The sequence below is a fragment of the Eleutherodactylus coqui genome, chromosome 2 (assembly GCF_035609145.1).
Source record: "Eleutherodactylus coqui strain aEleCoq1 chromosome 2, aEleCoq1.hap1, whole genome shotgun sequence".
In the NCBI taxonomy this organism is placed as follows: Eukaryota; Metazoa; Chordata; class Amphibia; order Anura; family Eleutherodactylidae; genus Eleutherodactylus; species Eleutherodactylus coqui.
Window position 1 is genome coordinate 58,786,470 of NC_089838.1, and position 21,674 is coordinate 58,808,143.

Genomic DNA, 21,674 nt, shown 5'->3' on the forward strand with positions numbered 1-21,674 from the left:
CGGCAATAGCTCTGCATTTCCTGCTAGGCAGTGAATGTTACATCATTAGTGATGTAACATACACTGACCTGCAGGAAGGAGAATACTGAGATGGGACGCTACATAACAGGAAGAAGAGGATCCAGGTGGCCGGAGGTGAGGTGACCCGGGGTACTGGAGGAGCCAGGAGAAGATCAGTGAGGAGAAGATGCAGTAAGACGGCTGCCTGGGAAGGAATAGGTAAGTATTGATTTTTTTTTAAATTAATGACAGAACCCCTTTAATTTTCAAGTTAAAGGAGGACACATCTGTATATAAAAAACATAAAAATGCAATGGCAGAACTGCTTTCCTCTGCAGTCAGTAGGTAAAAAAACATAAATTAGCACAGCAGCAGATGTGCTCGGAAAATCAGCAGTAAAAGAATGTAGGCACGCCTGGGATAAATATACTGTATCTGCCTTAGGAGGAAAATAAATCAGAAATATAAGATCAGACTAGATGGAGCATATGGTCTTTTTCTGCTGTCAAGCCTCTATGTCTCTTTATTTCTATCCATACAGCACATGTGTCTAGCTCAACTGAATAATATAAGCTGCAGTAGTAGGTACATCTGTTCTTAAGGGTCCATTCAGATGACCGTATATCAGCTGGGTTTTCATGCCCAGCCGATATACGGTGTCCCTCTCTGCAGGGGGAGGAGGCTGGAAGAGCCGGGAGCAGTGCTCTGAGCTCTCGCCTCCTCTCCGCCCCTCTGCACTATTTGCAATGAGAGGAGGCGGGACAGGGGCAGGGCTAAGTTCCTGGAATTAGCTCCACCCCATCCCGCCTCTCCTCATTGAAAATAGTGCAGGGGGGTGGAGAGGAGGCAGAGAGTGGGTGGGAGCTCAGAGCACTGCTCCCGGCTCTTCCAGCCTCCTCCCCCTGCAGAGAGAGACGCCGTATATCAGCTGGTGTGAATACTCAACCGATATACGGTCGTATGAATGCACCCTTAGAGTGAGTCGCAATGATCACATGTGCCCCAAGGGCCCTTCATTATGTTGATTGGCCAGGGTCTCAGAGTTGGGCCCACCACCAAGTAAACATCTTTTGTATCTTAAGCTTCCAAACTAGTGGAACTAGCAAATATTTCAACTACAAGACCTCTATAACCGTGTGGCAGAAACCCGCAGCTAAGCTGCATATTTGTGATGTGTATTTTGCTGTAGATCCATGGATTTAACCATTGTGAACAGAAAAAATCCAAGTGCAGAATTTCCGCTGTGGATTCACATTAAGAGGGACACCTCACTTCTTTTTTCCCCTGTAACACAGGATTCAAATCAGCGGAATAAAAGTTCGGATTCTGAGAGGCTGTGGACATAGGGGGCACACTTTTACATATCTTTTGGAGCTACCCACTTATTTATAATTTGTGGGGCTCAGTGTTCCGTCTCTTGAAATCACTCTCACCTTCACCCTAAATAAAAAGTAGTCCAGGCCTGGCCGTTTTGCTGCTCAGCATTGACAGCCTCCCACTGAATATTCAAACTATCACATGCCATGCTCTTCATGCTTCCCATCCTACATTAGCACGTAACTGGAAAAGCAATAGAATATCTTCTATCAAAGCTATAACACTGATAGTTTCAAACAACTGCCTATATGAAAAAATGTTAGTAGTTCAAGGTGGGAAACTAGACACCTTCTATGACAAATGGAAGATATGGCTTAATCATTACCCTCCGCCAATCTAAAAACTTAACCCCTTCCCTTAATCCCCCATCCAACAATATCACAAGGCTCAATAACTATCAAAATGGTACACAATGGTTAAATGTTATTTCTAGGTTCAAATGCTAAGAATGTTACTAATAAAAGAATCTGAACATTTCAGCTTACAGATAGACTTATAAAATAAATCTGTATATACAGATCATATGCGGTATAGGAATGTATAGTCTATCCTTTGTAATTCATTCATATGACCATAACCACAAATCCACTTGTATGTTATGTTATTAAAAACAACAATAAAAATCATTGGAAAGAAAAATTCAGATTTCTTTCAAATGGATAGAAAGCGAATTTGGCACGAATTTTGGCAAAAGATCTGTGCCAAAATCCACAGTGTGAACATACCCTTAGGCCACCTGCAGATGGCTGGGTCGGATCCGGCAGTGAGAATTCTTGCAGCGGGACCCGACCCAAGCGTCTGCAGAGAGCAGCGTGGCACTCACCTCACTCCACGGCTCTGGCTCTTTGATATGCCGGCTCGCAGAGCCCCGCACAGAAATAGGGCATGCCACGATTTGTTTGCCGCGCGATATTTCGCACGGTCAAATCGCAGCCGTCTGCATAGGATTGTGTTTGCTAACGCAATCCTATGGCAGCTTCCACGGGCGGAAATTCTGTGGGAAATCCTGCCGCGGAATTTCCGCCCGTCTGTAGGCGGCCTTAGGGAGCTTTTACATGAAATGACTATAGCTAAAAAAAATCAACGATCGATCGATGAACAATAATTGTTCACTTATCGTTTATTTCATACAAGCATGAAAATCATCATTGGCTTATCGTTCCATTGATACAGTAAAATAATTGATTGAACAATCCTGTAAGAAAAAAAATAAACAATTTATTTGTGTTTAAATTGAACGTTGAGCAAACGGTGACATAATTTGCTCGCGCGAATGATTCCTCGCTCTGTCTAAAAGCATCCTTACTTTGCCATTTCATAGAAGTAAACAGGCTCCTTGATGTAAGTAAACAAAAGAAAGTTTTCAACATAGGACAACTATGCTAGTAGATCGTAGACTGAACATGAGTCAACAATGTGATGCAGCAGCCAAAAAGGCAAACACAATTCTGGATATATTAAGAGAAGCATAGCGTCTAGATCATGTGAGGTAATTATCCCCCTCTACTCTTCCTTAGTCAGACTTCATCTGGAATACTGTGTTCAGTTCTGGGCATCCTACTTTAAAACAGACATAGACAAACTGGAGCAAGTTCAGAGAAGAGTTACCGAGATGGTGAGCAGTCTGCAAATCATGTAGTATGAGGAATGGTTAAAGGATCTGGGAATGTTTAGCTTACAAACAAGAAGGCTGAGAGGATACTTAATAGCTGTCTACAAATATCTGAAGGACTGTCACAGTGCAGAGGGATCAGCCCTATTCTCATTTTGCAGAGGGAAAGACTAGAAGCATTGGGATGAAACTGAAAGGAAGGAGACACAAATTAGATAATAGAAAAAACTTTCTGACAGTAAGGGTGACTAACGACTGGAACAGGTTACCACAGGAGGTGGTGAGTTCTCCTTCAATAGAAGTGTTCAAACAAAGGCTGGACAATTATCTGTCTGGGATGATTTAGTTAATCCTGCACTGATCAGGGGGTTGGACTCGATGATCCTGGAGGTCCCTTCCAACTCCACCATTCTATGAATTAATTGAACAATTAATGCTAGGGCTATTTGTCAACCTTAGCCCCGACACACACAGCGAACGACCAAAGACTGCAGTGCGGTTGATGTGTGACACGGCAGTTGCCAAAACATGATTGGATTTGGATTTCTTGCAACTAATAGGTGGTGCTGCAGAGGCAGAAGAGCAGCGATGGCCTAATAAGTCTCCTTACACCTTCTTGGTGCTTTCCCTAAGAAGAAACTATACCCTTCCTGACCCACGTCATAGGCTTCTTGCCAGTCAAGCCAGCCACCTACTGCACACTGATGAGAGGTAAACCCCCAAAACACCTGTCTGTACAAGGTTTAGCTTTTACTTCGAGGGAAGACTCTGGCTTTGGCTTATATTCCCAGTCATTGTTATTAGGCGTGTTAAAAGGTCAGGCATCGACTTGCAGGTATGCTGCCTTCTAATAGGTGGCGCTGTAGAGGCATTGTTCCATCTTCCTATTTCCCTACAACTAAAACACGTGTAATTTGCAAAACCTAGCTTTGCATAAGTTTTCTTACATTAAATTAAAAGAGCCTTTAGAAAGCACAAATATATTTACATATCTTCAAATAAATCCAAGTATTTTAACAAAGGGCAAATGCACCGCATAGGAAAGAATGTGATATTTGTACAACAATTCCTACAGTTACAGTAGGAAAATTGTAAGTGGGTTTCATCCCACATAGAAAACCATCAATGCACTCTTTGTCTTGGCATTACCAAGTGTCAGTAGCAGAGAAGAAGAGTAACAGAATTTGTAATGCTGAAAAAATGACACCGGTCCATCCAGTTCAGCCTATTATCCTGCAGTGTTGATCTAGATCACATGTCACACTCAGGGTCAGTGGGCCGAATCCATCCCACCACCTCATTTTATGTGGCCCACTGCTGTGCAGTAACCTAACAGGCATTCCACTCAGCCAGCCTGAAGCAGCGGTCCGGTGGCAGTGCAGTTTGTAACTGCTGACCTCTATCCCCCGGTGTTTGTATGCGCCGTTCTATATGAAGTGCAGATGCCGAGGGGAGAGGTCAGCAGTCAGAGACTCATCAGTTGCTGCAGACACCACCTGCCAAAGGAGCAGGCTGGGTGAGTGGAATGCCTGTAGGGATGCTGCCAGGCCAGAGGCCAATATCACTACTGGGCCCACCAATATATGGGACACTTACTACTAGAGCCAAAACGGGGCATTATTACTATTGCGGCCACTACATTATTACTACTGGAGACACTATGGGGGTCCCTATTACTGGGGCCACCAATGTAGGGGATACTTACTATTGAGGTCAAAAAGGGGTATTATTACTATTGCGCTCACTATGGGGGTCACTATTACTATATAGTCTTACGATTACAATAGTCCCTTTGAAGGCAATCATAAGGCTGATATGACCCTTGGTGAAAATTAGTTTGACATCCCTGATCTAGATGAAAGCAACCCCTCCAGGCAGTAGAAGCGAATTTTCCTCACCTAGGGGAACAAATTCCTTACAGACTTTAAATATGGAGAATCAACCCCTGTAAGTTCTGTGAATAGTAATGAAAAATACTACAGTTTTTAATTTTCAAGACTAATTTCCTAACAATTAATTTTATCTACCGTAATCTGAGAGCATCTAACCCTAGATCATATCTATGTGTATGACATTACATCAATCCCTGAAAAGTCCATCAATCATATGGTACAACTGATACCAAGCAATGGAACAGATATAGGCGCAAATTGAACTAGCATTGTTCGCTCTGGTATCTTGGCTTATGATTATAACAGAAACCATGATGCTGTGAAGTATCCATTATCCAAATGATCCAAATGGACACATTCAATTTAAAGGAAACTCACAGTTCTGGTATGTTGATGGCAAAAACAGAGTTGCAGACTGAGCTATTATTACCATCCAAAATACCACAGCCCAGTGTAACTCCCCACAGATGCTGACATCACGCAAGCTTGAACTGAGCCTAATTACCCAGTTAGACAGAACAGTACAGATATAGCTGAGCAAAGTCATCAGGTAGCTCAGCTCATTGCGTCAATCTCTTATCCGTGGTTTTACATGCAGCTACATTATCTTTATGTTGTGAAAAAGGCAGATTAAAATCTTGGCCTAATTTTTAGGCCCTTTTACACGGAACGATTAGCATTAAAAAAAATGGTTCATACGAATGAAATTGAACAATTATCATTCAGTCTAAACGCAGCCAACGATCGAACATTGAACAATACATTTCTCACTTTTCGTTCGTCGTTTATTCTATGCCAACATAAAAATCGTTGTTGGCTCATTCACTTATCGTTCAGTTTAAATAGTTCTCATTCAGTCATTCTCGTTCATTATACAGTAAATGAACGATTTTGTTAGGTACCAGCGCAGCCCCCCATAGGTGACGGTTGATTGAGCTAGCTGGATATGGATTTCTCCAGGCAGTCAGTCCCCTGGGTCTTAGACCCCTGTGTGTTCGATGCCTGTGTTTGTTGTGATGTTAGACCCCTGTGCGTTGGATGCCTGTGGTTCCGGAGGCCTCACTTTAAGGGGGAAGTACTGTTAGGGTTAGCTGCTTGGATCTGTTGTACTACATGGGTTTCTAGCAGTGCAGCACAGGTGTGGGATGATTGAACTGGCTGGGTGTGGATTTCTCCAGGCAGCCAATCACCACTGGTCTGCTGCTCATATATACCAGCTCCTCTGCTAGAGGCTGTTGGGCTTTCCTCTGTTTGTGCAGTGTATTCCGTGTGAACAGTATCATGTTCCAACATGTCTGTGCATCTGCCGGACATGTGGTGTTAACAGTCTTGTTCAGAGTGCATGGTGTTCGGTGTTGTATGCAAATCCCTGGCATGTTGGTGTGAGCTGTGGTCAGTACTAATGTGTTTCATTTAACATCTAGGTCTGGGTAGGTCCCTAGGTTCCAGCGCAAGGCCGTCCCTGTTGGAACAATCGCCCTGCATGCAGGCAGGTTTCATGTGGTAGTTGTCTCGTTAGAGTAGGGACCCGCAAGACAACAAGGACCCTTGAAGTGGGCTCATGGGCTTAAATATCTTGGCCAAAATATGAACCAATACCTTGCATCGTATCTATTTACATCTGTTTATGCATGCAGGTATGCTTGGTCATGTTTTGGGCATTTATTAGTCATGATTTATGTAAGTTTCTTAGTTATATCCGCTGTTTCTGAGTTCTGCCGGAGTTTCGCCAGTTCGTGAGTATGAATGACATAACAGGTTTCTTGTTTGGCAGACCAGCTGAATATGGCAATTTTTCTCTCCGTTAAATAATTTTCTTGTGCTTCAAAATAAAGTATAAAAAAGCTAAGCAAATTTGGAATTTCCATAATCATACTGACCAACAGAAGAAATCAAACATTTCAGTTATACCACATGGTGAAAGGCATAGGAAAAAAATAAATAAAAAAACAGGTGCCAGAGTTGCAGGTTTTTTGTATTCCTTGCTTTTCAAAAAAAAGTAATAAAAAGTGTTCAAAAAGTCAGCTGTTCCCCACATATGGAGAATCAGTACTCAGGATAAATTGCTTAAAAAATTGTAGGGTATTGTTTTCCTATTGCCCCTAGTCTCTTAAATAATCATAGGAAAATCCACTTTGCCTGGGTGCGAGCTGTCCCTTTAAAAGGCAGGCCGAGCACATGCACCATACAGGCACAAGTGACAAGAGCCCTGTATGACAAATTCTGTGGCAATTGCCGCACATGACAGGAGGAGGACATGGATAGCAGCGACTGGTGGAAGGAGGAGGTAGGATGAGCTACCGATTGCAGCAAATGACCAATTTAATATATAGACTCATCAAAGCCACATTAAAACTTAATTGGTTTGTAAAAAATAGATTTTGGAAATGTTCTTGAAAGTTTGGAAAAGTTTTCTAAACTTATAAGCCTAAGGATGGTTTTAGACAGCCAAGAATCTCACGCGATATTTGTGCATTGCGAGACCCACAAATCTCGCACGAATATGAACTCCTTTATTTTGAACGGGGTCATATACACAATATTAAAAATCGCTGCATGTCCTATCTTTTCACGTTCCTTGTAATGCATTATTTTTATTGGGACATTAAAACACATCCCACGGAGTGCGATGCAAGGTTTTCCATTGAAAACAATGGGAAACACTTGCCAATCCTCTAATGCAGCTGAAAGCCACGCCGGAGGATCGCCAATTCACAGAAGTGATGGGAGGCATTTAAACCAAAAGAACACCTCGTATTAGCGTAAAAATTCTGAAAGCCGTGCCAGAGGATCGCAACTGTATTGAGGTGATGGGAGGCATTTTTGACACAAAAACGTCTCACATCCACGGTGACATCGCACGTGCATGAGCGCGATATCGGGCTTAATCTTCATATCGAACTCAGCTATGCGTAGGAAGCCTTACAAGTAGAGATGAACGAGCACGCTCGGTAAAGGCAGATACTTGAGCGAGCATCGCTCTTCTCGAGTAACTGCATACTCGTCCGAGCAAATGCGGGGGGCGTGGCAGGGGGCGTCGGGGGGGAAGAGTGAGATCTCTCTCTCACTCCCCCCGCCGCCCAACTGCATTTGCTCGGGGGGGTGGCGGGGGGGAGTGAGAGAGATCTCACTTTCTCCCCCGTCGCCCCCACCACACCCCCCGCATTTGCTCGAATCAGTATGCAGTTACTCGAGAAGAGCGATGCTCGCTCGAGTATATGCCTTCAGAGCATGCTCGCTCATCTCTACTTACATGCAGAAAATTTCTACATTTTAAAAAATGTAAATTTTCCCAAAAGATCAGTAGATTTTTAGATTTTTTTTTTATAAAACACAAAACATAGTCACCAAAATTCATCACTAATATAAAATACAAGGTGTCATGAACAAACAATTTAGAATTATTTGGATGAGTGACACATAGCAGATTAGAAAAATGAGATCGTGTCCGAAAGCCCAAAAACTGGCTGCAGTGAGAGGAGGCTGGACAGCTTACATGGTACAATGATCTGTCAATTATCCTCTTAAAATACTGTATTTTGATCTCAATGTCATGCAAAAAATGGGACGTACTTTGACCCTTCATTTCTCATACTTGTTAGTTTATATCTGAGCTGTGTCTTAACCATTTCATGGCCTAACAGAGGCATTGGTTCAATTGATTCAATATAGAATCCTAAACCTACTAGTTACCATGTACACCTCTACTTTGACCAACAGCGTTGACTATTTCCTGATTTTTTCCAGTGCAATGTACCATTATCTGACAGCAGTATCTTTACCATCCTGGGTCGAGGAACTGGCATCAGTGGTCAACCTAAACCATTTCCAGCATTGTATCTGCTTTTGCACAGACATCTCAGGTGAGCCGTTTTCCTAGTGTTTCCACACGATGGAGCACCATTTTTGTTTCCTATTGTAATATAATGTATTTAGAAACTCTTGTCAATCTTAGAGGGGGAAAATTGCAATTCCGCCATTGACTGAGTTTTATTTTACGGTATTCATCAAGCAGTGTATTTAATTCTCCAAGTCTGTACAATTATAGAACTTCCAAATTTCGTGTTTTTTTTTCATATTCCACACACAAAAAATAAATCGTTTTTGTGTTGTCATACTTTGAGAGCCATAAGTTTTTTATTTTGTCATCAAGGGAACTGTATGAGGAACTTTTTAGCAGTGAGAGTTGACATTCTGGATAACAAAAGACTCTTTGGCCATTTGTATTATATTTTTTTTAAAGCAGGATAAATGGCAAATTGTGTTAAGCAACCCCTTGGCAGTAACCGTTGTACTAACCTCTTCATATGTCGCATAGTGGTTAGCGTTTTTCATATAGTATATTTTACACACTGCATTCTATTGCTTTCAAAAGGGGACAATGCTGCTATCAGTAGTCGAGGGGAGGGAATGGGGACAATGCTGCTGTCAATAGTGGGGGGGGGGGAGGGAATGGAGAGAATGCTGCTTTCAGTAGTGGAGGGGAGGGAATGGGAACAATGATGCTGTCAGTAGTGGAGGGGAGGGAATGGGGACAATGTTGCTGTCAGTAGTAGAGGGGAGGGAATGGGGAGAATGCTGCTGTCAGTAGTGGAGGGGAGGGAATAGGGACAAGGGTGCTGTCAGTAGTAGAGGGGAGGGAATGGGGAGAATGCTGCTGTCAGTAGTGGAGGGGAGGGAAAGGGGACAATGTTGCTGTCAGTAGTGGAGGGGAGGGAATAGGGACAATGGTGCTGTCAGTAGTGGAGGGGAGGGAATAGGGACAATGGTGCTGTCAGTAGTAGAAGGGAGGGAATGGGGAGAATGCTGCTGTTAGTAGTGGAGGGGAGGGAATAGGGACAATGGTGCTGTCAGTAGTGGAGGGAAGGGAATGGGGAGAATGCTGCTGTCAGTAGTGGAGGGGAGGGAATGGGGACAATGATGCTGTCAGTAGTGGAGGGGAGGGAATGGGGACAATGTTGCTGTCAGTAGTGGAAAGTAGGGTATGGGGACAACGCTGCTGTCAGTAGTGGAGGGGAGGGAATGGGGACAATGCTGCTTGTAGTGCTGCACTGTGGCATTTGGTGCTTTGGGGGAAGTATTTTGTTGCTGCACTGAGGTGTTTAGTGGTTCTTGTGAGGTATTTTGAGTTGTATTTCCTTAGCATTGCTAAGAATCTATGTTGTGCTGCACTGTGATATTTGGTGTTGCTAGGGGTTATTATGTGCACTGTATGGTGGTAATTATATTACTTAATTACTTAATCTTTTTATTTAGTGTGGTTTTCTGATCTTAGTCATCTTAGTCATCCCCCGGGCTGTCCAATTGTCTCTGGATGCGATTCATTATTCTCAAATGCCTCGAAATTTGTGGATAAGGTGCTACGTGAATTTGCTGTAGGTTCTACATCTTACATTAAGGATACTAGCCACTTTTTGGAAAAACTAAAGGGAGTGCAGATAACGCAAAACACCTTATTGGCGACATTTGATGTTGTGGCTTTATATACTTCTATCAAGCACTCCAAAGGTTTGGAGGCGGTTGAGCGTTATCTGAGCAACTCAGGTATCCCCATGCGGTGTGTTGCGTTTGCCCTGTCGCTGCTGGAGTACATCCTCACCAACAATTATTTTTTGTTTGGGGAGGTGTACTACCAGCAGCGACAGGGCACCGCCATGGGGGCGCACATGGCTCCGACATTCGCAAACATATTCATGAGAGCGTTTGAGGAAGATCATGTGTACACCTCGGTATTTTGGCAGTATGTGAAGTCATGGTGGCGCTTCATTGATGATATTTTTGTGTTATGGGAAGGCACTGTTGAGGATCTGAGTTGTTTCCAAGAAGCCTTGAACAGTGTCTTTCCTGAATTGCGTTTCACCCTTACGTGTTCGGAGAAACAGATTCAATTCTTGGATGTGTTGATAATTAAAACAGCGAACACCTTGAACACAGACATCTATAGGAAGCCCACCGATCGCAATAATCTGTTAAGATATGAAAGCTTTCACCCAAGACCCATGATTACATCACTACTGGGAAGCCAGCTTTTGAGAGTCAAAAGAATTGCTAATGAGGAGGTAGTAGAGGAGAGGCTGGAACAGATGTGCAATAGATTTCGCCAGAGAGGTTACCCAGAGGTGGTTCTGAGTAGAGCAAAAAGAAAAGTGGAAGGAGTTGGAGTGGTGGCCACTCGAAACACTGAGAGGACAGTAGATAGGATCCCTTGTGTTATGTCGTATAGCAATATGAGTGGCCGGATAGCGGGCACATTGAAGAAGCACTGGGACATACTACAAAGAGGTTGTAGTGAAATTCGTGAATTTCAATCTCCCCCCATCATGGCATACAAGAGAGGAAAAAACCTCAAGGATATGCTTGTACATACAGTAACGGAAGAGAGGGGGGGTCCCAAACAGGGACTGTTGCAGCCTTTTAGGCCTGGCAACTTTCCCTGGTTGGGATGTGCCTGCTGTGGCAATTTAGTAAAGGGTAATTCGTTTAGGCACCCTTTTACAGGAAGAGAGTTCCCAATCAAGGGGAGATTTACTTGTAATTCTAGTTTCGTAGTGTATCTATTAACCTGCCCGTGTGGGTTGGGATATGTGGGAGAAACCACGCAAGAGGTGAAACAAAGAATTTTCCAACATAAAAGTACTATACGTACAAAGAAAAAAGAACTGCCTATCCCTAAACATTTTTTAGAACATGGTCATACCGTAGACCAATTACGGTTTAGGGTTATAGACCATGTCCCCATATTAAATAGAGGGGGGGATAGAGCGAACCTCTTGAAACGCAAGGAGCTTCGATGGATACACACGCTAGATACAATGACACCGAGGGGGCTTAACAATGAATACAGCTATTTGCCACATATTTAGATTATGATTCTGTGTGTGATTAGTGTTTTTAATTAATGGAGAGGCGGCATTACAGGAATAGGTATTAATATGTTTCTCTATTTTTTCTAGGATTGGAGTTCCTTTTTCCCGGTGCATCAATACAATTTTGGCTTGACACAGTGTAACTCGTATCAGTGTGGATACTGTGCGGTTACATTTTGATTGATTCTGATTGTTTTTGCATTATCTGAATCTAATAAAATATATGCAAGGAAATTTATTGTAAATTTAATGATTAGTACTGTATTGATGGGTTTCCCCTTGGGGGTATAATAACCTGGGAATTGGTGACAACTAGGTCAAAGGCGGTATACTGTGTGGGTACAGTGTCAGGACATCAATTGGGCTAAACATCAATATATACTGTACACTATGGATGAATATGTCAGCTGGTTATACAAGCATAGTAACAATGGAGATAACAGAACGTTTATAGAACGTGATGTGCTTTGGGATTTACCGTGTATATAATGCAGGTAAACTAAGCGCTATTGTGGTATTGCCCTTGATACATAATGTGTTTAATATAGGAGTTGCGGTGATAAGATATGATAGCATGACAATGCGGCACTGTAGAACGGTCCCTGATGCATTATACAGCGATAAGATTGGCGTAACAGTTGCCAGGATACGGCGCTGTGGCTTGATGATGCGACGCTGCAGAACTGTTCTTGATACACAGGGCTACACTGTGATTGGTGTAGCCGTTGCTGGGATACGACGTAGTAACGTGATTACAGACTGCAGGGGGAGGGAATGAACGCGGAGATCGCGATGACGTCAGCAGGAAGTTAGGGCAGGCGCGCTGCCCCTATTGAGACACCGGAGATTGAGGCAGAAGCTCTGGTGATGGCGCGCCCAACCGGGGAGGAGGACTCTGGATCCTTGTGTGTCCTGGATTGGACACAAGAGCTGCTATGGTACAGCTGACAACTGATTAAGTGGTAGGAGGAACGATTTGACAACCAATGATATGCCTGTATTTTCCATGTTTTAAACTATTTAAGGGGGGTTGTATTTGATTGTAACATGCTTGACAAAGGCTGTTTGTAACGGCCGAAACGTTGCGTGCTTACTGAGGATGGAATAAAGAAAGAAAAACCTGTTTTATCGCACCTGAATGTTTCTGCTGCCATTTCTGTATAGGATTTTGGGAATTAAGTGGAAGATTTGGATCCATCTTCTGAACAGTGGCTGTGCAGGGAGAGCCTCCCCTTGAATAAGGGTTTGCTGTGGTGCTGCGGGCGTTTGATTGTGTTTGGAGTGGTTTTCTGATGTGTCAGTAAATAATTTTGGATATATTGTCCAAAAAAAAAGAAAAATTCTGGTATTTGTTTCCATCAGGCTAATTGGCATCCAAGGGGTTTTCCAGAAAGAACATTACCGATGACCTATCCTTAGAATCCTCTGTGCAGTGACCAATGCTTGTAACTGCAGGCACGGCTCTCATTGAAATACTATTGATGACCAATCCTAAAGATAGGTCATCAATAGTATTCTCCCTGGAAAACTCCTTTAAGCTTAACAGGAACTTTGAACGGTGTGATGTTAGGCTCCCTGACACCTACCCTAACATAACCATAAGTTAGTTTATGATGCATTAGACACGTGACAGGTTACTTTTAAATACTTAATTGAAAGCGTTGACGGCTGCGATTACAGTTATATCGGATGCTAACCATAGTGGCCGAGTGTCGGCTGTGTTTCATGGCCAGAACCTGCTGCATATGAAGGGCGTTTGGTTCCCAACCCCACAACATACACTAATTGTAAAAGAAAAGTCAAACACCTAGAAAACAGTTGTCGGAATGGAATGAAACTTTCTCTGTGTGATTGTAATGTTGATATAAGTGATTACAATATGAGAACAAAAGGAGAATTTATTGTGGAAAACTGACCCCTTAAAGGGAGGCTCTAGTACCTTGCTGGGCCGCCTCTAACTTGAATACGAGATGTGCTACAGGCAGCATGGAGGGTCTAGTACCCTGTTGGGCAGCCTCTAGCTTGGATACAAGATGTGATATGGGCAGGCATGGAGGCCCTAGTACCCTGCTGGCCGCCTCTAGCTTGGATACAAGATGTGATACAGGCAGCATGGAGGGTCTAGTACCCTGTTGGGCCGCCTCTAGCTTGGATACAAGATGTGCTACAGGCAAGCATGGAGGCTCTAGTATCCTGTTGTACTGCCTTTAGCTTGGATACAAGATGTGATATGGGCAGGCATGGAGACTCTAGTACGCTGCTGGCCGCCTCTAGCTTGGATACAAGATGTGATACAGGCAGCATGGAGGCTCTAGTACCCTGTTGGGCCGCCTCTAGCTTGGATACAAGATGTGATACGGGCAGGCATGGAGGCCCTAGTACCCTGTTGGGCCACCTCTAGCTTAGATACACAAAGTGATACGGGTGGGCATGGAAGCATGCAGGTTTCGTATTGTATCCTGCAGCATATCAGTCCACACTTGCTGTAACTGAGCGTCTAGTTCATGCAAAATCATAGGCTGTCAAAATTGGCATCCCAGATGGTCCCATAGCTATTCTATTGGTGATAAATCTGGCGACTGGGCAGACCACAGAAGTGCGGCAATGTTGTGGAGACATTCCTGTGACACCTTGTTGTGTGCAGTCGAGCATTATCCTGCTGGAAAATGCCTTTTGAAAGCCGCCATGAGAGGAACACATGTGACTGCAGCATGTCATTGTCCCTCATGCCTCTACTAGGGAGAACCAACTGTCGTATGCGATGGACCCCCAGACCATCACACCAGCAATGGGAGGAGTGTGCTGTTTCACAGCAAAGGCAAGGCGAGGTGCCCACCCATAGGTCTCCAGGTACGAACATGGCCGTCATTAGTGCCCAAACTAAACCTGGATTCCTTGTTGAAGACAACTCAGTTCCAGTTTTGTTGTTCATGATACCACTGTAAATGAAGGCAATGGTGGCTGTCAAAGGCAGTACACATGAGTGCTGTGAGACCAATGCTTCCGACAGACACAGGGACCTGTAACGATGGTGCCACCTGTCTCTGGATGGCAGATAACCAAACCGTTGGTCGTGACTGGTGGTCTGTCGAGGGAGTACTGAGCCTGGTCGCTTTGTGTGCATTCCCTGACACATCTGCTGGTCCCAACACCTCCTAACATTTTTGTCAGAATGGCCCAGGTGGTGGGCAATGCTTCAATGTGACCATCCAGCTTCTCGCATTCCAATAATGCACCCCTCTCAAACTCTGTAACTAGGCAACATCTCTTTGATTGCATCATAGTAGCATGCCTTGTGGTCAACAAGCTCTACCCAAGCTGAAAAATAGGTTCACTACACACAAGTAGCCTCTGAGATCCTTTTTATTGGCGGTTTGTAGCGGTTTATCCACTGCACTTGCAGTGTAGACGAATACACTGCATGCTGGAGGACTAAAGGTCCTGCAAGATCTGAGTCCTACAGTTGACAGGAGCAGAGGGAGATGTTTAGCCTTAAGCTTACAGGGGGGTGAGAAGAGATGAGTTATGTATAGTTTACAGTAGTGGGGGGCGTAGGAGATCAAGGGAACATTATTATAACATTAATTATGATTTTACTTACACAGCATGCCTTGGGGTCAACAAGCTCTACCCAAGCGGAAAAATAGGTTCACTACACACAAGTAGCCTCTGAGATTCTTTTTATTGGTGGTTTGTAGCGGTTTATCCACTGCACTTGCAGTGTAGACAAATACACTGCATGCTGGAGGACTAAAGGTCCTGCAAGATCTGAGTCCTACAGTTGACAGGAGCAGAGGGAGATGTTTAGCCTTAAGCTTACAGGGGGGTGAGAAGAGATGAGTTATGTATAGTTTACAGTAGTGGGGGGCGTAGGAGATCAAGGGAACATTATTATATCATTAATTATGATTTTACTTACACAGCATGCCTTGGGGTCAACAAGCTCTACCCAAGCGGAAAAATAGGTTCACTACACACAAGTAGCCTCTGAGATCCTTTTTATTGGTGGTTTGTAGCGGTTTATCCACTGCACTTGCAGTGTAGACGAATACACTGCATGCTGGAGGACTAAAGGTCCTGCAAGATCTGAGTCCTACAGTTGACAGGAGCAGAGGGAGATGTTTAGCCTTAAGCTTACAGGGGGGTGAGAAGAGATGAGTTATGTATAGTTTACAGTAGTGGGGGGCGTAGGAGATCAAGGGAACATTATTATAACATTAATTATGATTTTACTTACACTAGCTAATCACAAAGTGCAGTCACGGCTCAGTCAGATAAGCATTGTTTTTTGCGCAACAAAAAACCCCGGTCCACGCATGTTAAAAATGTGCATGACTGAAGCTCAGTTCGCTACTGCAGCCAGCCCCATTAAAAGCAACAGGATGCAGGCAACCCCCGCAGTGATTTTCGGGGAAGGGCTTGAAATATAAGCCCTTCCCTGAGAACCATCCCTAGCTGCAGTAAAAAAAAATAAAAATATATATATATATATATATATATATATATACACATCACCTCTCTGGCGCTGTCGGGGCTCCGATGCGTCTTGTTGCTGGCTCCCCGACACTCTTCTGTAGTACTTTCTCCAGGATGGGGATTTTAAAATCCCCGCCCTTAGAAAGTACTCGGTCTGATTGGCTGAGTTCTCAGCCAATCAAAGGCAGCGCTTAGCCATTCATTGAATGACAGCTGAGCACTACCTGTGATTGGTCACAGCACTCAGCCATGAGGCAGGGCTCAGCCATTCATTAAATTCAATGAATTGCTGAGCACTGCTTCTGGTTGGGTGAGCGTTGTGACCAATCACAGGCAGTGCTCAGCTGTCATTCAATGAATGGCTGAGCGCTCAGCCAATCAGACCAGCACTTCCAAGAGTCAGGGATTTTTAAATCTCCGGCCAGGAGAAAGTGCTTTAGATCAGTGCTGGGATGCCAGAGAAAAGACGCGCCAGAGCCTGGACAGCGCTGCTAGGTGAGTAATGTTTTTTTTTTTCCTCTACACCTAGCGCTGGCCCCATTGGAAGCAATGGGAAAACACTGCGTTCCCTTGCCACAGCTGTGGTAGGGGAATTCTTTAACCCCTGCAGGGAGTCCCCTTGTCACTGAACACTGTGACAGTGCTGTCAGTGTTCAGTGAGGAGGGGACTGGCCGCGGGAAATCTTTATGCGCAGCATGGACCTTCCTGATGCACGGATGTCCTATCTTTTGCAGGTGCGAGTATTTTGCACCTGCAAAAGATGGACATGTGAACACATCATAGAAAACCGATGGTTCTATAAGACGCGCTTTTTTTGCGCACTTATGTGTGCGCAAAAAAAAAGCTCATCTGACTTCGCCCTCAGTCAGCACTGTTAACTACCTGTCATTTACCCCTAGGAGCTTGCTCCTTGTTGTAAACGAGTGGAGCTGACTTTGTCCTGAAAGTTAATTGCTTTTCTCTTTCTGCTTTCATTGTACTGCTGGTGCAATCCAACTTCTTTGCACCCTTTAGCCAGCGGTAGCACTGACAGCAAATAGAGAAAATCAAAAGGGTTATCTGGGTGTGAGACTATTTTTTTTTAAATTGGAGCCAAATCTGATTAAACTCTCGTGTGAGAATGAGATAAACAACATAACTAAGATCTCCTGCAACCCTTCAACGCTGTAAACTATACATAGCACAAACACAAACTCCTGCGGTAGGCTTCAGGTTAAACATCTTCCCGCACTGTTGGCATTAATTGCAGACGGAGACAGAGTCCGTGGGACCATTGCTGCAGAGCCATGCAGCCAGCCACGCTACCTTTACACTATGACAAGTGCTCTTTAAGTGATTTACCAAGTATAATACTACTCAAAGCGCCCCTAGGTGGATGCGAGGTTAAAAACACAGTAAACTTCCCTAAAGACAAAGAATGAAATATAACTGTTATTTCATCTCCAATATTCATCTCCACGATGTTAGAAGTCTCACTTTGCTCCTTTCACTCTTGCATTTGGGCTCTGTTCAACTATATGTTTGCAATCATTTTTGTTCAAAGGTGTTTTCCGAGAATTAAAAAAAAATATTGCACGGTCATGATATATGGATACAAATAAAAGAACTGTTTAGATCTTCCCAGCGAGATTCAGCGCAGAAGAAGCTGCAGCGGTCATGTGACATGACCGCTCAGCCAATCTCTGGCTTCAGCAGTCACGTGCCATTCATGGCAGGACATCTGATTGGCTAGTTTCTTATATTTGTATTATCACCTTCTCGCACCTTTTTTTAAATCTCGGTAAACCCCTCTAAATATAATAACGTGTAGAGAGGCCCTCAGCCGCCCATGGTACCTCACACCTCTGTGGGCGACTGAATGTTAGTGATGAAGTTGCCCTAACCAACTACTATACTCCGACTCCTCAGTGGGCAGCGGGCACAGATGTTACCTCACACCTACCTCTGGAGGACGCAATGATGTGATTCCCGCCAGTAAATAATGCCTTCTCGTTGAGACCAGATGGTTCAGCTTGCTCTGCCAGCTCATTGGTGGGTTTCTGGAGAACCTCATTGTGATTAATGACGGCTCCATGTAAACGAGTGACAGATATCAATCCTGGAAGAGATTGTGAACCACATTTACCTCACAGACTGGAAACTCGGCGCTGCCGATGATATAAATAGCCACGAGTTGCATTTCACAATGAGGTACGAGTGTGCCATTTATAGCCCGGTCAGCCCAGAATAGACGACAGTGACAGGACGCGACACGAAGCGCACAAGTTGCTGAGACATGGAGCGCAGCTTTACCTTCTAGAGCAATGATGAGCACAAACTTCAGAAACTTCATGGTCGCTCCAGGGAGAAAGTGTTCAGCAACGCTAAGCCCCGAGAGGCGTCCCACGCCATACAGCCTGCATGTCAGCCGGGCACCGCTCCTCACTGGCACTGGACTGATGTCTGGTTGCGACTGTTGCCTTAAATATGACTAGCCACTCCCTTCTTGACTAAGACCCCAGTCACACTCAGGACGTGGGCACTAGTGATGAGAATTCTGGCTCTTTTTGGTGAGCTGGATCATTTGGCTTTTTCTATAGAGTACTAATGCTGCTGTGCCCCCTCTGCTGCCGGCTGGCATGGAGCTGACCCGTCAAGTACACACTGCCATTACTGCAAGCTATAAACCACTATCTATAGAGATCTGGATGCTTGACCTCATGGGAGCCTCCAGAAAGGGCTTCTGTACATTACAGGCTGTAACCCTTTCACTGCTGCAAACCTGACCTGGGACCCCCACACAGCAGTGAGGACAATTAGTTAAGGGTTATTTAATGCACACATTCTACTAAGCCCTGTAGTAGGTATAGCACATATAGCAGGATGGGATATATTATAGGCTGAGCCCACAGAGGGATTTCCAACAGACGACTGCTCAGGAGACTTTTGCAGTGACAGGAAGAAAGCTGCCCGTTGTCATTTGTAGGTTCATGTGACTCTTCCACACAGGGAAGTGCAGTGGAAAGCTTATATGTCATTCTTTACTATATTCACTCCAAGTCAAACGTTTCAAGAGAGAATGAAAAAAACCTGCGATATGTCTGGAGCGAACTAAGAAATTTAGACATCGCGAAAATGCTGCAGAATTTCTGCAACATTTCCACAACGGAGTCAAAATCCGTACTGTTTGTGCAGATTCTCACTCGAAATAGTAAGTGCAGCATTGCTGGTCAGGTGATGCCGAAGTGGCATCACTTGACCAGTGGCGCTGTGCTCACTACAGGGTGTGCTGACAGACGAAGACTTCAAAGGTGAGGCGCATCTTCTAATATCGGCTATGGTTACGCAGCTGATGTTGACTCAGAATCTGCACAAATGGTGTGGATTTTGACTCTGTTTTGGAATCGGCAATGCTGCAGAACTTGCGACATAATTTTCCACTACGTAAATTCGGTAGCATTTCCGCTACGTGTAAGGGCTCCTGCCCATGGATGGATATTTGCTGTGGAATCTGCACTGCAGATTCGCAGCAAATAGTGCCCATAGCATACTATGGGAAATCGATTCTTCCTGCACACTTGCGGAAACCAAAGGAGATAAAGCTGGAAAAGCAGATGGTTTTTAAAAAAATTGTATGTACTGCACATGTCCGACGGCTTGCTATGCGGACTATCCACAGCACAGAAGAAAAAGAAACTACACAAGCACATGCGAACACTGCTGCTGGCGGAGGCAGATTCTGCTGCAGTATTCCACATGCAGAATCCGTCTCTGCAGTGTGCAGGGGGCCTAAATGTACCCTAAAGGTACATTTAGCAGATACATTGGTGACAGTGGGAGGATGAAATTATTATTTTAAAAAAACACACACCTCTCCACTGCTTCCCTGCTGTCACTCCAATAACTTTTTCTGCAGCAGTCAGTTGTATATTCACATCACTGCTGCAACCAATAGGAGGACCCAATGCTGGGCGTCATCCATGACATCCTGTAAATAGGCCAGGGCTTCTACATTAGAATTCCATGTGACCAGTTTACGAGACATCACCGGACCAGACGACCCAGTGACATCATGGGTCAGATTCTGTGGTAGAGCTCCACTCTGAGAAGGGTAAGCATGGCTCTGTTTTATATGCACCATCTGCCTCTGCAAATACTATTATGCAGGTGATTTAGCTAGTAGTGTGTATATGCAAAATGATAAACAAAATGGACCTACTCTATGTGATGTTTTATTTTAGCTGTGACTAAAACTAATACTGTTTTGGCTTCCCTTTATGCTCAGGTTGGTAGCCTGAAAGAGGATATTGGATTTTATAAGACACGATTTGTAGAAAGTTACTGAAAGATTCTCTAAAGAAATGTAAGAAATAATCGTTCCTCTGTAGAATAAAATTAGTAAATATGAGCGGTCCGCCCATACTCTCCAGTGTAAAGCAGATGATCTGGAAAATAAACTAAGGAGAAATATTTTGCGACTGGTGGGGATTCCAGAAAAGGTGTAAGGATTGTATCCGAGAGATTTTTTTGGGAGGGATGGCTGAAATCAAGTATTGGGGAAGCTACTTTGTAAATAATGTATATCATTTACTATGGTTCAAGAGGCTAATATAATTTCGTAGAATGTGCGGGGTAGGGGGGATAAAACTAAAAGATGTGCTATTTTTTAATCTATTAAAAACTTTCAATCAGCTATGTTTGTCAATTAGAAACACATTCGACAACAGATACTGTGCACTTGATTATCACTAATTGCATCATTTGGATGGCATAATGATAGGTTTTATGCATGTTATACTTATGCATGTATAAATGCATAGAAATTAAGGGGTAATTGTATTAAAAAAATAACCTTAATAAAAATGATATCATTAAAAAAAAGGTGCTCTCGTGCCATGGTAAGTATATTGATAAAATATATTTTTGAGCAGGGGGTCCTTAACCCCTTCCCGCTCCAGGGCGTAGGTTTACGTCCTGGCAGCGGGGTACTTCCTTCACGTATGATCTCACGCTATTCCACAGCGGGAGCCGGCTGTCAGCCACAGCCGGCGTGCCGATGTTAACCCCTTCCCTGCCGCGATCTATGTAGATCGCGGCATAGGAAGGATTCACAGAGGGAGCGCGCTCCCGCTGTGAAGTGGGCGGGCTCTCGCGATATAATCGCAGAGAGCCTGGCCTGTTTCCATGGCCATTGCCAGTGCCTGAGATCGCTGTATAAGCGATCATCAGGGCAGTGTTGTAAGTCCCCCAGAGGTATACAAATTGTGTTTAAAAAAAAAAGATTAAAAAAATGAATAAAAAAATGTGAAAAAAAAGTAAAAAAACCCTTTTTTAAATGCTTTTTCTCATATTAGCATAAAAAAAGGTTAAAAAAATTAAACCCCCACATATTTGGTATTGTCGCGTCCGTAACGACACATACAATAAGCTGCACATGCTTTTGACTGTGCACGGAAAAAAGCGTAAAAAAA

At 44.0% G+C, this 21,674-nt stretch overlaps 1 protein-coding gene across 2 annotated transcripts in view; it reads right to left on the reverse strand.

The window, feature by feature from the left end:
- The window catches only part of HBEGF (heparin binding EGF like growth factor), a 59,222-nt gene extending 40,288 nt beyond the window's left edge, over positions 1–18,934 (reverse strand). The window contains exons 1-2 of one of the 2 annotated variants that reach the window (XM_066591027.1): positions 18,517–18,934; positions 18,167–18,322 (exon numbers count right to left, since the gene is read on the reverse strand). In XM_066591027.1, the coding sequence (XP_066447124.1) occupies positions 18,167–18,322; positions 18,517–18,556 (196 nt within the window). In that variant the 5' untranslated portion in view covers positions 18,557–18,934. The remainder of the gene's footprint in view (positions 1–18,166; positions 18,323–18,516) is intronic. The other variant, XM_066591026.1, reaches the window with a different exon arrangement.
- Positions 18,935–21,674: the final 2,740 nt, after the last annotated feature.